Source organism: Nansenia antarctica (assembly GCF_963989245.1).
Source record: "Nansenia antarctica genome assembly, chromosome: 12".
In the NCBI taxonomy this organism is placed as follows: domain Eukaryota; kingdom Metazoa; phylum Chordata; class Actinopteri; order Argentiniformes; family Microstomatidae; genus Nansenia; species Nansenia antarctica.
In genome coordinates, this window is record NC_137682.1 from 7,551,967 (window position 1) to 7,575,671 (window position 23,705).

Sequence of the window (23,705 nt, forward strand, 5' to 3'; positions counted from 1 at the left end):
CTGGGTTACGGCATAGCTAATCCCGGATGACTCCACCAGCAAAGCGGAACGTTTCTCCCTCCTCCACCCCCTTTAAGCCCAGCTTCCAGACACCGGTACAGAAGGAGGGGGGAGGTGGTGGGGAGGATGCAGGGGGGACGCGGCAGCAGACACAGAGGCCCAGGAAAAGGTGCAGCGAATCGGGGGAAGGGCCCTGTGTGTGTGTTAGGCCCCGGACACCCGAGCAGCACAGACACACACCATAATTGAAAGGGGGATGCTGAGGAAAGGCAGAGGCGGAGAAAAAAAAAACAGGGAGAGCGAGTGAGGCAGACCAAGAGAGAGAGAGAGAGGGAGGGGAGGGAGTGGGAGGTTTGCTGATGTCACGTCTGCAGTCAGCCAATCCCTGCAGTCGTCGTCTCCATCACATGGCTTCTGTCCCCTGATGCCTTTTAGTTCCTAGCTCGCCTTTAGCGGACAGACACTACCCTCTATTGCACACTCATTGCATGGTTTGTCCCTATTATGTTGTCCCTGTTCATATCAAGCAATATTAGCACAGATTTATCATTCTATTTATGGAAGAAGTGTTTATCTGTGATTTTTTATGTGCAATTTAATTCTACTGAATCTGTGTCTCTTGTATGTGGGCGAGAACGTATGCGTTTGATTTGCTGTATCCATGTTGTCTGTGCCTGTTAGGCAGTCGTTGTTCTCTATAGGCGATTGCTCACAGGGAGGTATCTTTGATACCAAAGTCATGCTGTCAACATTCATTAACACATACACAGAGGAGAAGGGAGGAGCCTGCTGCATTTACAAGGAGGATGTGTGTGTGTGTGTGTGTGTGTGTGTGTGTGTGTGTGTGTGTGTGTGTGTGTGTGTGTGTGTGTGTGTGGTGGGGAATTCTCATTGCACTTTTCAACTACAAATGCCTCGTGGGAGAAACACACGTACGTGTAACCCGTGTGTTACCCCCGTCCCACCAATGATGACACGACACAGGAGGGTGTAGATGTGGCCGTTTACTGCAGAAATGTGTTCAGCACAATACATCGAATTTGTGTCAGCTACTGGTCTTTTGGTCGTCACAGTATAATCTCTTGTACAACTGTGGCTATATCCCATACTATACGTTAAGTTTCAATTTGAGTGATCGTACAGGTTTTTGTTTTGTTAGCTCTAACAATGTAATCAAATGAATGAATCCTTATTCATTTATATGCATTACTTACAAACCTTACTTCATCCTTTTTCATATAATAAATAGAACATATAAATGTGTAAGAAAATAAAGAATATACACCATTTGTAAAAATAATAATAATAATAATAATAATAATAATAATAATAAAAATAATAATAATAATAAAAATAAATACAATAAATAAAATAAATAATCCCCCCCCCCCAAAATCTACTAAACAACTCAACAACACCATCTGGTGGAGACAAAAAAATACTACGGACCTCTTATCCGCACGTGTAGCAATGGCCAACTGTTTAACACAAGGTCCGATCCTACATCGTATCAGAAGCCCCTTTCACACACAGTTCCCTGTAATACTATACCTCCGTTCCATATGTATTTATCATCATATTGTTTACATTAATTTAACAGAGAGTCAACTCGTGTTATGCTTACATGTCAGATGAGGACAGCCTCCACAATAGCTGGGTTTGCTAGAGGGGTTTCCAGTGGGAGAAACGAGCCCCTCACGCGCTCTACTTCTCCTCAGCTGATTGGCTACTACAGCCGTCTGTCACATGACATGTGCCGGTAAAGATGTTTATTGTTTTAATTAACATTGGGTGAACAGATTGGGGGGTAGGGGTGAGAGAGAGAGAGAGGGGGTGGCTGGAGTAGAGGTTCTCTTCGATGGAATACAATGAAGTTTCCCTTAGACACAATGTTTTCTGTTTTCTTTTTTTATTCAAACAAGATCAGGGTAGAGAGCCTCTCACCCTCTCTCTCTCCATCAAATAGTTAATCGAGTTAATAATAATAAGAATAATAAGAATAATAATAATAATAATTTAATGGAGTATGATAATGGAGTTCATTATGCAGTGTCTTGTTTGAGCACTGCACTGTTAATGGGATTAGGGAATTTGGTGTGAGGAAACGGATTGACACTGCTCTTTTCTTAATCCACCTCCTGGTTAAATCCACCCAGACCACAGATCAGCCGCAATTAGGAGGCCTGCCACACCGTGAGAGTGATGGAGTATTGTTGAGGTTATAGCACTGTACACACACTGACTTGTAAGAGGTATTTTGTGTCGATAATAGTGTATCATATTCTAAAATAATATAAGTTAAACAGTCAGTTTTATAAAAATATGCAGGTTATAATTGTAGCCTTGGGGCTTTGGTGTCGGCGATAAGTGTACATTGCACTTCCATGGTTGTTCTGTGCATCGCTGCAGGCGAACAGCTATTTGGTTCTTGCTGGGAAGTCAGTCAATATTTGTTGTATTTCGAGAATAAAAACAAGGTAATATCTCTAGAAAAAGTTACAAATATTTAGAGAGAAAAAATAAATAATCTTCGATGTATTCCTCACCTGGCTGCCGGATATTATTCTTTGTGTTTGAAAATGTAATTTGGTCATTTACGCCATGTACCACATGATGGCGCCAGAGATCCAAGATGTCATCAAAGTATAAATCATCGTCACTCTGGCATCAAATATGGCGCAGTCTTTAGAATGAACACATAAGCAGGGTTCGAGTTATGTGGGAGCCAATGGGAGCTGAGCTCCCATAAAGAAGGTCTGAGCTCCCATGAAAGCAGTAAAATCATACATCTGTGGGGGTCGCTCACAACCCCTACCATCACTCCAGACCAGGAGGGAGGAGGCTGCAGTGAAGCTGGTCAGGAACATGCATGACGAGCAACACCCTCTGCACGACCTGCTACCTCCAACACGAGGCAGCTGCACTGCCAGGACACTGAGGAACCAGCACAAGCTGGCTGAACCAAAGGCCAAGACCAGCAGGCTGAAAAACTCAACCCTTCATACTGCAGTTATGAATGAATGAATGAATGAATGAATGGTCTTTATTGTCATTGCTATAGTACAGGTACCAAACAACGAAATTTGGGAGGGGTGGCTCCCCTGGTGCTAGGAAAGAAAAAAAAACTAAAAAAACAAGAAGGGAAAGGAGCTGGTTTACATAAATAAAGGCTATGTACACTATCCACTATACTATACTGTACAGATAAAACGACTAGGGTTGTCTTATTGCACATAGTGTTATTGCACATTCATTTAAAGTGTCGCAGTTTGCAGGCTTGAAATGTACACATTTGTGCCTCAGCACTACACCTGATTTTTCAATCCAGCAGCTGCCATCAATCCGTCCAGACTGTCCAGGACCCAGAACCTAGGTCTTTGCTGTGTTCAGGCCAGGGCCTGGATGGCCCTGGGGTAGAAGCTGAGCTTCAGTCTGTTTGTCCTTGCGGCCATGGTCCTGTACCGCCTTTTCAAGGGCAGCCGGGCAAAGTGTTCGTACCCAGGGTGGGATGGGTCTCTGGAGATCTTGGAGGCCTTCCTGAGGCAGCGTGTGTTGTACAGCTCTTCCAGAGAGGGGAGGGGGGCGCCGGTGATCTTCTGGGCTGTTCTCACGACTCTCTGTAGCGCATTTCTCTCTGCGGCTGTGCAGCTGGAGAACCAGTTGCAGATGCAGTAGGTGAGGATGCTCTCCACTGCACAGCGGTAGAAGGCCACCAGTATTAGGCTGTACAATGACAGTGAGTATCTAGACCCACAAAAAACACAGCATGGCTACCATGACTGCTACCTGCCCTTGCTTTGCCGCCTTGAAATATTTTTAACCTTAAAATTGTTGTGTACGCTGCTAATATTTTTTGTCATGTATAAAATATCTCTTGTCATGTAAGTTCTGCAGTTTTTCAGTGGGGCCTTGGCTCCACTGCAAGCATGAATTAATAAAATCAAATCCCAAAAAATAAAAATCAAAGCATACAGTGATGTGTTTTAGGGGCTCCATTCAGACAGATCAGGGGTGGATAACAAGTTATAATGGGGTCTTCATGAACCACTTAAAAGAAATGCCATATAAACAGCTAATTGCTGTGTGTGAATAGCTTCTAATGCTATCATAAGGTCTAGTTTTGGTGGGGCCCAATACTATATTCTTTCATAGGGCCCAAAATTCGACCAGCGTCCCTGCAACAAGAAATGCAAAGGGCCCCCTGAGCTCTTGGGCCCCTGGGCCTGGGCCCGGTAGGCCCGTTTGGTAATATGTCTTTTGTCATTTTGTCATCATAAGAAAAATAAATCTATGCTCAGACCATAGGCCGTCACAATGCTAGAGGAAGGAAGAATTTATTTACAGGAGAGAAACTGTACAGGTGGGTAGTCTTTAGGATCAGTGGTGTAGTCTAGTTTTTTCTAGTGGGTATACTGTGATTTTTTTCATATCGTTCATTTCGGAACTGCGCTCCCTGTCTAACGTTATATACAGTATATGTTATAAGGCTGATCTGTGCATGGTAGTGCTGCATTTTGACATTTCATGTCACATCTCCCCCCGTTGATGGTATATGACGCTATGGTCAGTCCCAATGGTCCAAAAGTCAAGTGCTGCGTGACACAGACGGGGTGAATTTATGAATGAAAGTGTGAAAGTTCTGTCACAAAACGCCGTTACGTATCCTCACACATTTTTAAGTGGGTATACGGAAAGCCTTGGCCTTTCCTAGTGGGTATACGGCGTAGTCCTGCGTATCACGTAGACTACACCACTGTTTAGGATCCCCATGAGAAAGTCTTTAGGATCCCCATTCCAAACCTGAGGTGGCTTGCTTAGCTTTGTTTTGATTAAACAACATTTAAGTTGTTCTAGTATGCTCAGACTGAAATGTTTAGAAATGTTTTAGTATAGTGTATTCAATATAAAATATATATATACAATTATAAAATATATATCAAGTATATATATATATATATACATTTTTTATATATATATATTTTTTTTTTTAATAAAATCAAAAATCAAAAAATAATAATATAAGTTGATCTGCAGGACTGGTACTCATAGCACCACAGAGAGTGTATGATGGTGTGATCCTATAAGTATTTCTGTTATTTCAAATAAAACACACACAGGAGATCTCTCCTTTATCGACATGCTCTCTTCGCTTTGGATAAAAGCATCTGCTAAATGATAAAAATGTAACAGATTAATAACCCGTCAAACATGCATGACACTCATGTTGTTGAAAATCAATGACACACTCGCTAGTCAACTAACACAGCTTGTGAGCCTGCTAACAATATAAAGGTAGTAGTAGTACATAGTAGTAGGAACACTAATAATAAAGAACACACACAGTACATAACTCAAAATGTAATGAAAATGACATTCAAACTTCTTTCATTGACATTAATTCAGCTCACCAGCATTGTCATTGCATTTCTACATTTTAGACATTTAGCAGACACCTTTATCCAAAGCGACTTACAACTAATACATTTGTTATACAAGTGATCTATCCACCAGTCACCAGTCATAGCAGGAAAAAGTCATCTATGCTCAGGCCAGGGGCCATTGGCAGTAGTAATGCTAGAAGAAGCAGGTTCATAGATATAATTGACATATTAACAGTAGAGAAACTGTACTGAGAAAGGCTAGTGAGACAGTAATGTGAATTGTTCTTTGGTTGGGTCAAGAGGACCCAAATAATGGTCTATTGTTGCCTTTAACATGTTCTAATTAGCTATTTAGTGTTTTTCTTTTAGGAATGACAGTCTCCTCTTGTGTGTCACAAACAACCGGACTCTCAACATCAAGAAGACCAAGGAAGTGGTCATGGACTTCAGAAAGGTAAAGGCAGACCCTGCTCCACTCTATATCAACGGAGACGTTGTGGAGAGAGTCCCCTCCTTTAAGTTCCTGGGAACCCACATCTCAGAGGACCTCACCTGGTCAGCCAACACCACAGCGGTGGTAAAGAAGGCCCAGCAGCGACTCCATTTCCTGAGAGTTCTCAAAAGAAACAGGGTGGAGGAGAAGCTGCTGGTAACCTTCTACCACTCCATCATTGAGAGTGTGCTGACATTCTCCATCACAGCATGGTACGCTGGCTGCAAAGTAGTGGACAAAAAGAGACTGCAGAGAGTGGTGAAGTCAGCGGAAAAAATAATCGGCTGTCCCCTGCCCTCCCTGTATGACGTGGCACGCTCTCGGTGCCTCTCCAGAGCAGGAATGATTCTTAAAGACCACCTCCACCCTGGTCACCACCTGTTCAGCCTGATGCGCTCTGGAGTGAGGTACAGGAGCATAAAGGCTAGAACAAACAGGCTGTCCAACAGTTTCTACCCATGGACCATCAGAACACTGAACAGTAGACATAAGACATGTTCATAAATGTTGATCTTATATGTGTATATGTTTGTGAATATGTGAATATGTTTTCAGTTTTTTTGCACCTTCGGAAGAGCCACTACAATTTCATTGTATAGGCAACTGTACAACGACAATAAAGTCTATTCTTTTTTTTTTATGATTAATAGTTTTTTATTATTTTCAATTAACAGACAAGGAACAAACATCCATTACACGTAACAGTTGACATTGAACAATAAATTAAAAAGACAAAAAATAGACACAACAAAACATAAAGGTGATGTACAGCAATGTAAACCTACAGCATTGTCTAACAATCATACTTATAGCAGTTTACTTTCACTTTTTACATTTGGGATATTATTTATAATTAAATAAAATAAATAAAAATAAATAAAAATATTGCTATTTACATGAGCTGGAGTTGCCATTATTTCTCAATATATGCGTGATACTGCCCCCATTTCAAGCGGTATTCCTCCACCTTATCTAGCAGCCTATATGATAATTGTTCTAGGGCTGCCAGCTGCCCAAGAGAAATGTGCCACAGAGACGGTGCTGGTGCTGTTGAGGCTATTCTATTCTATTCTATTCTATTCTCTTGTGGAAGTCTGGGTAGTTGCTGTTTTGTTCAGAGCTTAAAACACTAATACAGCAATCAACAAGACACAATTCATTCAAAAATGTTTATTTTGCTAATGTCTTGAGAGAGGAAATGTGGGTGGGTATGTGGTAAGGAGGTAGGTAGGTATTGTATGGGATAGGTAGGTGTGTGTGGGTAGGTAGGTGTGTGTGTGTGTGTGTGTGTGTGTGTGTGTGTGTGTGTGTGTGTGTGTGTGTGTGTGTGTGTGTGTGTAGGAAGAAAGCTAGGTAGGGGTACCTCTGTGTAAGGTAAGAGGTATGCATGTTAAGTAAGTGGCTGTGTGTCTGTCTGTCTGTCTGTCTGTCAGTGTGCGTGTGAAGGTGGGTATGTGGTTACCGTATGTAGGAAGGGAGGTAGTTAGTTAGTTATGTGTACGTGTGTCCGTGTGTGTAGGTTTTGTGATCATTTTGTTAGGAGGGAGGTAGATGAGTGGATAGGTGTCCATTACGCCAATTTACGCAGCAGCCAACGGATAATCCTGTTGGAAATAAACACAGTAGTTACCAACAGAATGTAACGACCTATCACCTTGTTATGCTACCACCTGTATTTACCCTACTTTTATTTCAGTCATCACCTTTCTTTCAGACTCTTTTTGCCTGGTTTCTGAACTTCCTTCTCAACCTCGTTGTTTGTCTCCTGCTGCTGTTCCATCTCTTCCTTCACTTGTTTTTTCCCTGCCTTCTTCTTCTTGCTTTTCACTTTCTGAATGAGAATAATGAGGACAATACAAGCTTTATATGACTGTAACTCTCTGGCTTATAACTTAACTCTTCTGAGCTGAAAATTACTTGTTTCCCATCCCATAATTTCATTGTAAACACTAAGTGAAATGCTTTTGACGGTCCGACTCTGTCACCCCATTAGAGTTGAGATTTAAAACCGTTACAGTTCAGTTACGGTTAAGTTTAGGGTAAGGGTTAAGGTTAGGTTAGAATTATGGTTAAGTTTAGGGTAAGGGTTAAGGTTAGGTTAGAATGATGGTTAAGTTTAGGGTAAGGGTTAAGGTTCAGTTAGAATTATGGTTAAGTTTAGGATAAAGGTTAAGGTTAGGTTTAGGGTAGGGTCGTCCCAAGGATCCCACTTAGCATCTAGCATCATTTCACGAACCTGTGGGGCCGGGGTCACGTCCAAGACGGCCCCTCCCATGAGGAGCTTCCTGCCTCTCTCGCTCAGGTTCGTGATGGGCGGCAGGAGGGGGCCGCGGTGGCAGTGGAAGGGCTCAGGAGTAGGGGGTAGGAGGGTAGGGCGTGGTACGTTCATTTCATGAATATCGTCATGAAATGGAACCACAATGGTGGTTTGGGCATCACCGTCTGCTGCGTTGCAGGGCTCTGGGGACATAGAAGACTGACTAGTCTCAGAGAGCCTGTCACGAGGCTCATCCGGTGTCCAACACGCACGGCTCTGTGGGGGTAAAAGACAAAGAAAATTAGAATTAGTCATACGTCATACCAGTCTTGAGATATTATATCTGTCCTGTCTTTACCCATTTGATATATATATATATATATATATATATATTAATATCTATATATATAACAACATATATTATATGTTATATGGGGGGGGGCTGCTGCTACTGTCCTGGAGGTAGGGGGGGGGGGCTGCTGCTACTGTCCTGGAGGTAGGGGGGGGGGGGGCTGCTACTGTCCTGGAGGTAGGGGGGGGGGGGGCTGCTACTGTCCTGGAGGTAGGGGGGGGGGGGGCTGCTACTGTCCTGGAGGTAGGGGGGGGGGGGGCTGCTACTGTCCTGGAGGTAGGGGGGGGGGGGGCTGCTGCTACTGTCCTGGAGGTAGGGGGGGGGCTGCTGCTACTGTCCTGGAGGTAGGGGGACAACTTGTATTGTATATATATATATATATATATATATACAGGTATATATCTTTTTATAAAACGGATGGGTGAAATCAAGCAATCTGATTGGTTCATAGCCGTGGTATATTGAGCGTATACCACAGCTACGATTAGTAGAGCCTCATCACAGTTCGAAATGAATACGCCTGTTTCACGGTCAACATTCCAAATATAACAGACTTTTAATTCAATCTCAAGGACATTTTATGAACTTAAAAAAAAAAAAAAAAAAAATCCTACCCAAAGTAACCATGTAGATTCCCAATATGTGGTCTGTTTATCAAAATAAAGCCTGTTTGAAAATGTGTCGAGACGTTTTCGGAGTGCCCTGCCTGCGTCCACTACAGCCGCGCGTTGACAGTTTTTTAGTGGGTGTACAATCAACGGAGACATCCAAATTAATGTAAATAAATAGATGCAAATAATGAAAATGTGTAAATAAATGCTAAATTCCTATGAAATCTACAATGCTAGTAGCCTAGGTTAATGAAAAAGAATGTTAGTGTTGTTGCTTAGCGACCAACTGCAATAAGAGGAACTATTTTATTTGAGGGGAACTATTTAAGATGATTAATTACGAATAAAAACGATTTGAATTTGAGTGTGCTTTTCTAATTCATATTGACAGTGTTGGTAACCGTTTTATAAAAGCAATAGCTCACTTCAGGCCAGTGGTTCGCGTCGGGCCGAACAACGCCCCTTAGCTGTGATATAATAAGCATATACCACGGCCTGTCGTGAGCTATTGCTTAAATCTATTACATTTATGGATTACCTATCTGCTCTATTCATGAATAACTTCAGGTTCAGTTAGAATTATGGTTAAGTTTAGGATAAAGGTTAAGGTTAGGTTTAGGGTAGGGTCGTCCCAAGGATCCCACTTAGCATCTAGCATCATTTCACTAACCTGTGGGGCCGGGGTCACGTCCAAGACGGCCCCTCCCATGAGGAGCTTCCTGCCTCTCACGCTCAGGTCCGTGATGGGCGGCAGGAGGGGGCCGCGGTGGCAGTGGAAGGGCTCAGGAGTAGGGGGTAGGAGGGTAGGGCGTGGTACGTTCATTTCATGAATATCGTCATGAAATGGAACCACAAAGGTGGTTTGGGCATCACCGCCTGCTGCGTTGCAGGGCTCTGGGGACATAGCAGACTGACTCGTCTCAGAGAGCCTGTCACGAGGCTCATCCGGTGTCCAACACGCACGGCTCTGTGGGGGTAAAAGACAAAGAAAATTAGAATTAGTCATACGTCATACCAGTCTTGAGATATTATATCTGTCCTGTCTTTACCCATTTGATATATACATGTATATATCTTTATCTATTACATTTGTGGATTACCTATCTGCTCTATTCATGAATAACTTTTAATTTATAGATTTGACTAAACTTACGAAGCACTGGGAAGCTTTCATCTTCTCTGCAATCAGGAGTTTGGCAATCACTTCCTGGTCTTCCTTGAGCCTCTTGAGGGTCAACTCCAACTCCAGCAACTCCTGCGTGTTCGTCCCCTCCACCTCCTCCACCAGGATCTCCACCCGCTTCCTCCCAAACAGCTTTCTCCTCAGGCCTCTCAGACAGCCGCCGCCGTCCGTCCTGCCTGGGTCATTCTCCTCCTGGAAGTCCTCGGTGTGGTAGGTCCGTTCGCTATCCAGGTCTTTGCTGAGGATGGTCTCCTGCATGGCCTCCCTGTCCTGCAGCTCCTTGTAGGACTGATCCGTGAAAGGGAGGATATAAACAATTAAGTACAGAGGTTTGAAGAAGAAAAAATACCCAAAGTGTAAAATAGGAAATATAAAGTAATAGTGAGAATGAAAGACTTTGAGACACACACACACACACACACACACACACACACACACACACACACACACACACTGTTGGTAGGACTCTCTTAGGCTCTCGAGACATACCCTCGGTTCATCTGGAAGGACTATGACGTCTTCATCGGCGAGGCTGCCATCAGCGGAATGCAAAGTCTGTACAAGAGAGGTCCAGTTGCGGTCACCATGCATGCCTTCTCCATAGTCAGACATCAAAATAGGACATTGCACAAAGGTATGAAGGGATGGAAACAAATCTGCTCACCTGCAATTCAGATTCAGCACCAGAGGACAAGGAGTAGGTCTCATCTAGCTGCCTCCCTTTCTCATCTTCAACCTAAAGAAGGGGAGAGACATTACTCTCAAAAAGTTACAGTTTAACAGTGAACTGAAATAATGCATCTCAATAGTCTGTTATGGCTTCCTCTCCTTGTCCCCTAGATGCCCTATGATGTGAAAGCACAAGCCGACATATGAGTTGTTATCTTGTTGTCCTGTGTGTTTTCAGTGCAGGTTAAGGCGAGGAGACTAGAAGGGGGAAACCACTTTGGTAGAATGAGATGAACCCTCTTAGTAGGGTCTGTCAGTGGCAGGGTCTGACCTTGGCAGGAGTCTCTGTGTTGGCTGTGGTGCTGACCCCGTCCCCAGAGGTCATGAACAATGATTCTGTGAATGTAATGTCCTGAATGGGAGTCTGTGAAGACATAGAAAATAGCTGCTTCAGAATTGCTGGTCACTGCATCTACTATTAGAATTATTGAATTTCCAAAATTTATTTACCAGCCGTCCCTGAGACCGTCTTATTGTGTTGGGCCGCCTCTCACAATCCCGTCGTGGACCAGTATGAAGCTAAAAATAGAGCACTCAATGTAATGTGAGGAGATACTGTATTGTATGCATAGTTAACGAAATAAACATTTAATTTCATTTTCTGTAGCTTGTCCTTTCCATACATTTGACATACATACAGAACCCAATTACATACAAATGTATTTACCAGCTGTCTCTGAGACCGTCTTATTGTGTTGGGCCGCCTCTCACAATCCTGTCGTGGACCAGAATGAAGCTAAAAATAGAGCACTCAATGTAATGTGAGGAGATACTGTATTGTATGCATAGTTAACGAAATAAACATTTAATAAATAATAATAATTTTGCCATTTAGCAGACGCTTTTATCCAAAGCGACTTACAATTACGAATTACAGGGACATTCCCCCTGGAGTAACTGAGGGCTAAGTGCCTTACCCAAGGGCACACTAGTAGTGGTGTGGCTTCAGGCGGGATTTGAACTCACAACCTTCCGATCCCAAGTCCAACTCACTATCCACTAGATCACCACTACCCCTTCCCACTACTTCCCACCACTACATTTAATTTCATTTTCTGTAGCTTGTCCTTTCCATACATTTGACATACATACAGAACCCAATTACATACAAGAGAGGTCCAGTTGCGGTCACCATGCATGCCTTCTCCATAGTCAGACATCAAATAGGACATTGCACAAAGGTATGAAGGGATGGAAACAAAGCTGCTCACCTGCAATTCAGATTCAGCACCAGAGGACAAGGAGTAGGTCTCATCTAGCTGCCTCCCTTTCTCATCTTCAACCTAAAGAAGGGGAGAGACATTACTCTCAAAAAGTTACAGTTTAACAGTGAACTGAAATAATGCATCTCAATAGTCTGTTATGGCTTCCTCTCCTTGTCCCCTAGATGCCCTATGATGTGAAAGCACAAGCCAACATATGAGTTGTTATCTTGTTGTCCTGTGTGTTTTCAGTGCAGGTTAAGGCGAGGAGACTAGAAGGGGGAAACCACTTTGGTAGAATGAGATGAACCCTCTTAGTAGGGTCTGTCAGTGGCAGGTTCTGACCTTGGCAGGAGTCTCTGTGTTGGCTGTGGTGCTGACCCCGTCCCCAGAGGTCATGAACAATGATTCTGTGAATGTAATGTCCTCCTGAATGGGAGTCTGTGAAGACATAGAAAATAGCTGCTTCAAAATTGCTGGTCACTGCATCTACTATTAGAATTGTTGAATTTCCAAAATTAATTTACCAGCCTCTCACTGGAACTCTGGAACCCTGTTGTGTTGGGCCGCCTCTCACAATCCCATCGTGGACCAGTACGAAGCTATAAATAGAGCACTCAATGTAATGTGAAGAGATACTGTATTGTATGCATAGTTAACGAAATAAACATTTAATTTCATTTTCTGTAGCTTGTCCTTTCCATACATTTGACATACATATTACAGAACCCAATTACATACTCCAAATATAAGTTAGTTGAGTAACCACAGAATGACAGAAACATGACATGATAATAGTAATAATAATAATAATAATAATAATAATAATAATACCGTAATAATAATAATAATAATAATAATAATAATAATACAAATTATAATAATAACTTGTATTCGTATAGCACTTTTCCTGCAAACGTTGCAGCTCAAAGTGCTTTAATCATTAATATAATCATAATTTAATGATCATTAGTCATTTAAAGGCTATATTAAAATACGTACAGGGCAATGGCGATTTTTCAGACACCTTCTGCGCATTTCAGCCCTACTGACACGCTCCATTTTCAATCTCTTGGGAGAAACAGCGGAGTGACAAATTCATGTGAATGTCTCCTCGCTGTATCTGCTGTATAATAACTATCTCTGTGTTTTCATTTGAAGCCCACATCCGATGCAGAATGACGTCACTGACGCTGATTGTGACGTTGTTGACCGGTTAAGAAACTACTTTAGAACACTACTTTACATTGTTAGCAGGCTCACAAAACAAGCTGTGTTAGTTATTAGCGAGTGTGTCATTGATTTTTAACAACGCTGAAATGTATTAAATGTTTTCAAAAATAAAAGTCGCAACATTAAATCGGCTGCCGGCTTGGCAAAATTACTAAAATTACTATTTCGGAATTGACTGTCGCGAGGTGGTGGTGGAGGGCAGTGTTGCCAGGTGATGTGGGTTCCCGCTGAATGGGCTACTTTTGATCACACTGGGCCAGAACAAAAGCATTTGGGCGGGTTGGACTGATAAATAGCATTTAGGCGGTATCAAAATGTCAGTGCCTGAAAGTTACAAAATGCGTGAGGTTAGTAGCTACATACAATGTGTAATAGTAATTAGCGGTTTTCTGACAATATAGCCAGGTTTTGGGCTTTTTTGGTGGATTTAGCGGTTTTTAGGCTGTGTTTAGGCTGGAAATTGTCAACCCCATCTGGCAACCCTGTACTGGTGGAGTGTCCGCTTGTAGGCTCGAGCAGCAGTTTTACCTCAGGTAGTTAAGAGCAGGTGTCTCTGGGCTTTACACGCTGATTAAAGGGACATATTGCTGATTAAAGGGACATATTGCTGATTAAAGGGACATATAACATGTCAAACATGGGTAAGATATGTACCTTTACATTTGTAGTTGTTAATGTTGGTGTTGTTCAATGTCAGATCAAATGAAGTAGCAGTAACTAACGATGACAACTTGGCTAGCTAAAATGCTAGCTTCAGCAAATGATGGACAGTGTAAAAATAACCGGGGCACAACATAACTAGCTAATATTCTACACATCTAGGCCTATTCTCTATATTGATGTATGAATCAGTCAAATAATCAATCGATAATCAGATGATTCAGTCAATCAATTATTCATCAACAAACATCAAACTAACAAGAAAACGAATAAACTAAGGAACATTTAAGAAACGTGTGCTTGCTCACACAACGTTTACTAACACCATTTCTCTAGAAATAATAATAATAAAGTTATTATGGAAGACAAGAACATGTAATGTATGTTAAAGGTTATCCTAATTCTGGCCAATTTCTTTTTATACTTAAAGCTTTTTGTTTGAACACACAAAAAGCTTTAACACGCCTAGCACGAGCCTACTATGGCGCGAATCTGCTGATTTGATTGACGTGCATGACACCTTGCACCGTAGTCATGGCAATTGTAACTATCTTAGCTAGCCAATCAAATCCAGTATTAAGCCATGCACCAATATCGTCATGTAATCGTTACAGCAGGCTAACAACAATGTCGTAAAATATGAATAATAAAATATGTATTTTTTATTTCTGAGGTAATCTGATTATCTGATTCTAGACAGTTAACATTAAGCTAACTATGGCCGGAAAGGGCAGAACCTATGACCGGAACCGGAAAAGTGGGAAAATCTGGTAGGGTGGGAAAATCCGGTACCTATGCCGGTTTCAAAACCAGAACAACCATTAGCTGGTCGAAGATGGCATCAACTGGGAGGAAACAATAAAAGACAACTAAACACATAGAGGACATGGCCGACAAAGCATTTGATTTCGTGTTTGACGAAGAATTGTTCAGATGACAACAGAGAACGTAGCTAGCTAATCTGTGAGGCTAGCTAATAATGAATTATTATGTATAAGATAATTGATTAGGCCTACTAATTATTGGCTAACTATCACACTTTATATGTCATCTCTGTCTGCAGATGAAACCCCTATTGTTGACAAGGTGAAGTTGGCCAAAAAGAGATTATCCGAACACTTTGAGGAGGACAATCTAAATGTTGAAGAGGGGTAAGTAGGATAATTGCTATTATTTAATATAATATAATAAAACCTAGGCCTATTCACCCATATTTATTGTAAACTCTTGCGCTTCCTCTACACCCCTCTAGGAATGGGGTACAGACCATGTTGGAGCGTTTTGGAGGTAAATAACAAACTAGCCTACAACTTCATTTCCTTGAATCGGTGTTTGTATTTTCTAAAATTGGAAATTGTTCTATCATGACGTGGTGTGCATTACAGTCAAAATGGCTTTCATCCCCAGCCGACATAGACAAGGCAATGCATGCCAAGAGGAAACGTCTGGAGACCTTCACCAAAAGCGCACTAGAGGGCAGCAGTCAGAAACTGGAGCAGCTATGGAAGACTCAATATGCACAGAGGTAACACACATAATAATAATACATTAGACTTATATAGCGCTTTTCTAGACACTCAAAGACGCTTTACAAACTAAAAAGATTGAGTAGTAATAATAAAAAGACACAATAAATAAAAGAAAGTATAGGGGCCTAATTAAGGTAGTGCTGGGGACACATGGGAAGGGGAGGGGGAGAGGGATGTTAGCCTGACATGTTAGGGACATAGTTAGCCTGTGTTAGAGCAATTTTAATTTTTCCTGGATACATGGTGTACAGGTTTTTGCCCTTGCTTGCTTGCTTTGTGCCGGTGGTCCTGGCCTCCCCTGGGGGACCGCTGGGTACTGGTAAGCAAACTGGCTAGTAGTCGCTCTATTGGTAGAGGGCTGCAAGGGAATTTTTCCTGGCTACATAGTATACAGGTTTTTTACTTTTGCCTGCTCGCGGCTCTGTCAGTATTGATTGATTGATTGACTGATTGACTGAACATTTTCATTGTGTGAAGCGCATTGAGTTGCATCTTGTAAGAAATGCGCTATACAAATCAAATTTGATTTGATTTGATTTTGTAGGAAAACGCTGACTCAGGAGTATACACAGCAGGTGTCCTCTGTGCTACAGAAGTGGGAGATTCAAGCACAGAAATCTGGGGATCAGGAGGAGAAATTGAATGTCAGTGCTACTCTGTACAGTACATCATTGCAATACGTGTGGTCCATGTAAAAGAATGGCAGCTGTCGTGCGCAGTACATATCACTTTTTAGAATAAGACAATGATGCCATTTCTGTCTCTCACACAATATACAGCTACAAAGGATGTCATTACTGACGCCAGTAAATGGTGATGGTGATGATGATGATGGTATCCTATTGTATCATTATTTCCATTGCAGAACATGTTCCGCCAGCAGCAGAAGCTCTCTCAGCAGGCTAGAGTGGTGCAAACTCAGAAGTTGAAAACTATCAAGGAGCAGCATGAGCAGTTCATTAAGGTGAGGCCCAGGCGACATACAGTGTAAGTGTTTGAGAAGAAATGCACCAGAAAAGCAAGGTCCTCAAAGCTACTGACCCTGTATAATCCTCAATAAAATTAATAGAGGCTTTACGTTTTAATGATTTTTTAATGATGTTTTTATGATTAATCACATCAAGTTATTGTGTTTAACTTGGTTACATTTGTTAATGGATTGACAGCACTAGTTTTAAGCGCTTCTGACTTGTATTAAAGTAAAGATATGTAGTATGTGATATGTGGGTGTGTTTTTTGATTGTTGGTGTGTGCCAGTCAGTGGCTGCGTTCGTAAATTTGCTCTGGAAATCTGATCAGCACTCATGGAATGCCTCTTGTCATGTTATCAAATGACTCGGGCCCTTTATGACGTTGAACCCAGTGTGCGCTCCGACGCTCTCAGCGAATTTATGAACGTAGCCCATATCTATCTGATCCCCATACGGCTTCTTCTAGAACTTTGAGGAAATGGAGAAAAGTCACCAGACATTCCAGCAGGGGGCGCAGGTGGGTCTGAAGGATGAAATGGCCATGCTGCAGAAGAAGATCATGATGGACACGGTGAGTTACAATAGGCTAGGTGCACGATCTCCACTACTTCCTGAAAGGCACCTTGCATGAACATATCCTGTCTCACTCTATTGGTTTAATTTATTAATCAGCTGTGCGGTAAAACTGTTGGAACACACAGTGCACAGCTGATTAATCAATTAAACCAATAGAGTGAGACAGGATATGTTCATGCAAGGTGCCTTTCAGGAAGTAGTGGAGATCGTGCACCTAGCCTATCAATAAACATTACACAGTCAGTGTATGGTGAACAGAACACACATGACTAATCATGAATACCCATCAAGTCAATTGTCTCAATACTTTTGGTGCTATGAAATAGGGGGACTATGTATAAAAAGTGTTGTCTTTTCTAAATGGTGAAACCGATATATAATACCCACAAATAAAAGCTGACAGTCTACTTTAACCTCATAGGTAAGTGTTGTAGCTGACAATCTACCGTAACCTCATAGTAAGTGTTGTAGCTGACAGTCTACTTTAACCTCATAGTAAGTGTTGTAGCTGACAGTCTACTTTAACCTCATAGTAAGTGTTGTAGCTGACAGTCTACTTTAACCTCATAGTAAGTGTTGTAAGCTTGTTCAGTCTCTTGGTGTCACGCCCCTTGATGCTGCCCCCCCCCCAGCATACCACCACATACAGCACTGTGCTGGCCACCACTGACTGGTAGAGGCGCTGTTAGGATCTTGAAACACTGGGAGGGGGGGGGGCTTGCGCTAAATCGTCAGCAATGCCCTAAATTTGATGCATTTGATTTTTTTCACTCTTTTTTTTCTGGATCCAGAGTTCCGGGGCTATTCATAAAACATTTGGGCCTATAGCCAGTACTCAAGTTGTAAAAGAAAATCAGGGGGGATGGTGGATTTTATCATATGGGGACCATTTTTGCATCCCCACAGCGTCAGTGACTTCAGTGTCAGTGACTTGGTAAACATTTCATTGCATGTGTGCGTGTCCCCTCCTCGCCCACAGTATTTTACTCAATATGCGCAAAACTAAATGTTGAAATAGCAGTAATACCACGTTCATTGATAAACTGACATAAGAGGGGGATGGCAGTTTTAAAAGGGGGATGATTTTGACTGTTTTTATTTCAGGGGGGATGCCATCCCCCCTCAACTCGAGTGCTGCCTATAGCCCCGAACACCCAGGTCTAACGATGCCACTGGTAAATCTTGTGACAATCATCCTAATCCAGTGCATTTTCAAAGCATTAGAAGGAGACCACCCCTTTTATAGTTTTGACAAACATCATGTTGAGTGCGGTTCTGATGGCAAATCTGGTGATTGACTAAAAAAAACTATTTCCCATCATGCCTCACTTGAGTATGATTGAAACAATCTCTTTCTTTTTTCCCACAGCAACAGCAGGAAATGGCTACCGTTCGCAAATCCCTCCAGTCTATGCTGTTTTAAGGGATCCTTCTTATTAATGTTACTTGTTGCATCGAATGTCACACTGCTTATGTTAAGTTCACAATGGTTAAGTGTTGGCTTTGAATGTTTCCAAAACCAGAATTTGTTGTTTGATGATAGTAACATGTTTCTTTGTGTTTTTTGCCAGTTATATGTCTGCTGTATGTCTGCTGTTGTTTCAGGCGCAATTTGACCAAAACAGTTGTGAAATCCCAAACTATTTATACTTAAATAAAATGTTATTATTTAAAGCTATGAGAAGTAGTAGTAATTCTGTTATGTTAAATACAAGATACAAGATAAAAGGAAGAATACAAGATACTTTTATTTTCACACCAGTTGCTGGATTTAGTTTTCATGGGAGTTCTACATTCACCACACAATGAGAAAAGACAGTCAAGTGGTCTAAGTGCAGGAGTTCAGTGTCTGTATGGCTTTGGAGAATAATTAGATGTGGTTGAGGAGGTCAGTCCCAGCACCCAGTGATTTTGAAACGCCTGCCAGCGAGCAGGAGTTCAGAGAGGTGAGGTTATGAAGTCTATCAAATCACCCCCTAACGATAGGTGGCGACAATAAACTATTTCCTTGCCTTAACCCGAATGACAGCAGCCACAGAGGACAGCCAGCTCACCTTTTTAAATATATATATATATATATATATATATTTTTTTTTTAATGTGACATAACTAATAGTTTAGCTGCAACATTAGGCCTAGACAAATCACTGTTTGAGGGGAAAAAAGTACTTTTCTCTTGCCCGCCCTACTAAATAATACAAATCATCGAGGTGCAAACGTGCCAGGACTCGACCTCAACCTCAATAGGAGACAGACAGACATAGCTTTGGTCATCCTGTTGCTGGGCAGAGAAAAGAGTCGGTGATTACAGTAAAATGCCCCTAAAATACCAGAGAGAGAGAGAGAGAGAGAGAGAGAGGAAAAGAGAGCTGCCAGACTAATGAGATTGGTGTGGCATATGGAGAGACAGGGCATGGCATCCCCAGGGGCATTCTGAATAGCACGTAGGCCAGGCTGTCACCCTGCCTGCTGAGACACAGAGACACAGTGTAAACACACACACACACACACACACACACACACACACAACACACACACGCACACAAAGGCCGAGACAAACAACCTTCATTTGTTTGGGTTTCAACAGGGTCTAGTCACAACAACATATCTAATCTGCATCCCTTGTCGCCTCCAGGGAGCAACGTTCGCGACCAGGCCCAGTTTGGGCCCCAGAGAGGCACTACTCTACCCTGGGCGGAGGGTGGAGGCTTGGGGGGGGGGGGGGGGGGGAGTGCTGCTCCTTATCACAGCTCAGTGGGTACAGAGGAAACCTTATCAGCACTCTGAGTGTGCTGCCCTACAGTCTTAACTAGCGTCCACAACAATAACAACACAATGGAATTCTACAGAATGTCAGATGTACAGTACAGACAGTACACCAGTTTTGATAAAGGACAGGTTTTTTTTCCTGATGACCTGACCAAGAAGAAAAAAGGGACTGTCACTGGAGCCCATTGTTTTTCCGGGTCAGGTCATAATATGGTCAGAGAATACTCCTGGCCCTGTAGTTTATGATTATTGCAGTCATTTTCCTGAAATATGACCTCATAGATAGCTGTCTTTCAAATGGCCATTTTTTATCAGTGAAAAGACATTTGAAGGATTGTAGGCAACGTGGTATCCTATATGTTGTTACCGTACAAACAAACCAGTAAACACAACACGATACCTTATCATTAAAATGTTGAACATCTACGGGTGTCTATGAGGTCAGATAGAGGCTTACCAGAGGCATTTTCATGATCCAAATCATTTTGATGGCATCTCACAAGTTTCCACTAAGCTAAGACTGATAAGAAAGTGTATTGTTTTTTCGTAAACATCTCCAACATGTACCCCCACACACACACACACACACACACACACACACACACACACACACACACACACACACACACACACACACACACACTGAGGCATCTGCTGTGTGTATGAAATGCTTGAACAATGTCCTTCCATCACACATGTGTGTGTGTGTGTGTGTGTGTGTGTGTGTGTGTGTGTGTGTGTGTGTGTGTGTGCGCGCGTGTGCGTGTGTGTGTGTGTGTGTACATGTTGGAGATGTTTACGAAAAAACAGGTCAGGTCATCAGGAAAAAACCCTGTCCTTTATCAAAACTAGTGTACTGTCTGTACTGTACATCTGACATTCTGCTGAATTCCATTGTGTTGTGGCTGGGAAGGCCACTGGAGAACACTGAAGTCATTGTCATGTGCATTAACAAGCTGGAAGTAGCCATTAGAAGATGGGCACATCGTGGCCATGAAGGGATGCACATGGTCAGCAACAATACTCAAATAGGCTGTGGCATTCAAGCGATGATTGCTTGGTATTAATGGGACCAAAGTGTTGCCAAGAGAACATTCCCCACACTGTCAGGCAGACAGGAATCAGACAGTTGGAATTGGGTTGGAACAGAGTGGATCTAATTCTGCTTCCATGTTCCAAAAACAAAGGCAGTGGAACATCCCTGCACGTGTGTTCATCACATAGATTCTAGAACTAGTTTGTAGGATGAAATTATCTTAATTCCATAGCGTACATTCATAGACATTCAACACAGTCATAGAGTACATATCTGCATATCTGTGGTCATACCGTTGTGCTGTTGTGTCTCATAATAATCCGAGGTGACCAGTGACATCCTGTTGTGTGTCCATAAAAACCCTGTCCTTATAAGAAGGATCCTTTCACTAAATGACCTCTCCTTGTGTAATCATCATCATTCACTCAGTTAGGGTCAGAGTACTGTAGACTCACCAGTTAGTCAGAGTACTTGGGGCAGCTGTGGCTCCAAGCCAGTAGAGCCAGTGTCTAATGATTGCAAAGTCGGCAGCTCGCAGCAGTTCGAATCCCCCGGCTGGGACCAGGTGTTGAAGTGTCCCTGAGCAAGGCACTGTCTGAACCCCAAATTGCGCCAGGGTCACCTTCAATGACTGACCCCTTGACTAGATAGCCCACTCTAGAGCTTAAATAGAGCTAGAGTTAGAGAACTCACCTGTACTGTATACTCTCCTATCTTTGATACAGACCATCTGTCACTCTTAGCCTGCAGCTCTTCTGAATTCAGACTCTTTCCCTGTAATACCCGGACCAGTCCTATGAAGTGGACCGGGCTGGCTGACTCACTGTCTGGCCCTGTCAACCAAAACTGCAGTATAAACAAACACAACAGCAGCTGGCCAGAAGAGCTCCAGGAAGACATTTATTTTCATAATGTGGATCCAGAGAGGGCAGGTTTGTTTGACTGGAAGTGGTTCTCCCCCCCCCCCACCTTGTTGGCCTCAGGCCCCGGGCCCCCAAACCCCCCCCGCTGGCCCGTACTGGGTCCAACGTGTGCGAGCGCCCCCCCCTTCGGTGGCACACGCTCCATCCACAGGCTCTTTCGGGTCAGGTTGCCCCGCCCGCCCGTGTGCCCATTGACGTCAAGTCTTCCCACAGACCCACAACTTAAGACCTTCTGTCAGGTTGCTTCAAACACGAAACTCTCCGGGCCTGCCCGTCGTCATGGCAACGCAGACCTCGGGCCGCGAGCCAGCGAGCAACTAACCGCCGTGGAAAACCGCCGTGGCCCCTGCTGCGTGTGTCCCTGCGTACGGTCGTACCAGTCTTTCCTGGTTCCTCTGAATCTCAGCGGAGAGAGAAAGAGGGCCAAGGGTTTCCTCCTGGCATGGAACCCAACCTGCACACATCCTCCTGAGAAAGTTGAAAACACTAAACCATAAACTATCCTTTATTTCAACTTTATTTTAGTCCCATTGAGACCAAGTTTTTTTTTTTTTACAAGGGAGCCCTGCATACACACAGTATACAATAATATATTACACATACAAGATGACATAATAATATAATAAATGTTTATTTAACATAATAAAAAACAAACACATTTTTCAATAAAGAGGTCCTCAATCCAACGTTTAAACTGCCATAGTGGCACCAGAGCAACCGATTGTAATGACCAGAGGAACCTCAAGGGTTAATCAACTCTGAGAACTACGATTAGGTCGGCTAATTGATGTGTTTGAATTACAATAATGAGGTTAAGTAACCTGGTGAGTTTATGCAGTAAGGCTTTATACACTTACAAAGAGTAATGAACAGATCTAGGGAACTTAACGAAGTCCAGACAACTTTTTGATTAAGTATGCAATGATGAGTATTACTTTCTGCACTATTTGCAGTAGTATTGCTATTGCTATGATTTTTGCCACTATTGGTATACATTTGCAATGATTTTTTTTGAGCAGCAAGGATACAGTAGTAGTGCTACTATGTACAGTATTGGAGAGGCTGGTGGAGGTAGAAATCAGAGGACATGTGTGTGATACCGTTACGCATTCCATTCTCCTGGTACAGTAGTTGTGTCATAGTGGTAGACATGAAAATATTAAATTGAACTGAATGCATTTTATTTTACTATTGATATTGCTGACATTATTGCAATTCATATTAGATAGTGATCTTGTTGTAGTAGAAACAGTAGTTTGTTGTGTGCTACAGTTGTTGTACTACAGTCAATCATTGAGAGTAACATAGATCATGGTGATGTTTTATTTGTAAACGTCAGTGTAGAGTCGAACCCTAACCCTGTGGTATCTGTCTGCCCTTCGGTTGGTCACGTAGGCCAGATCCCTATCTCCCTATCTCCCTATCTCCCTGGGCTGTGAAACTGTGAGCCATGGGAGAGTGAACCCTCTAAGGGCTTAGCGCATAGCAGTCACTATCTCCACACTTCCTGTTTACATTCAAGTCCTCCTTGCGTCCAGCTCCACCTTGGACCGGCCCGGCTGCTGACAGCCATGTCGTCAGCATCACTTTGGAGAGAGAGAGAGAGAGAGAGAGAGAGAGAGAGAGAGAGACAGAGAGAGAGAGAGAGAGAGAGAGAGAGAGAGAGAGAGAGAGAGAGAGAGAGAGTGGCCCTCTTGGTCCAATACTACAATGCACCCTTGCTTGTGTTCCTCCTTTCAGAGGTCATCACTGATCGTCTACGATTGGATTTGAAAAGGGCAGTGAGGTTTAGATTTCTAT

The 23,705-nt window shown here is 42.6% G+C and overlaps 1 protein-coding gene across 1 annotated transcript; it reads left to right on the forward strand.

Moving 5' to 3' along the window:
* Window positions 1-14,078: 14,078 nt before the first annotated feature.
* LOC308168814 (synaptonemal complex protein 3-like) lies at window positions 14,079-18,600 on the forward strand (the record flags this gene model as incomplete). The annotated part of the gene is made up of 8 exons (XM_080543458.1): window positions 14,079-14,082; window positions 15,165-15,252; window positions 15,354-15,388; window positions 15,509-15,626; window positions 16,175-16,274; window positions 16,496-16,594; window positions 17,068-17,172; window positions 18,547-18,600. 8 exons carry the CDS (start codon window positions 14,079-14,081, stop codon window positions 18,598-18,600), a joined length of 603 nt encoding a protein of 200 aa, XP_080399584.1.
* Between the last annotated feature and the right edge of the window lie 5,105 nt (window positions 18,601-23,705).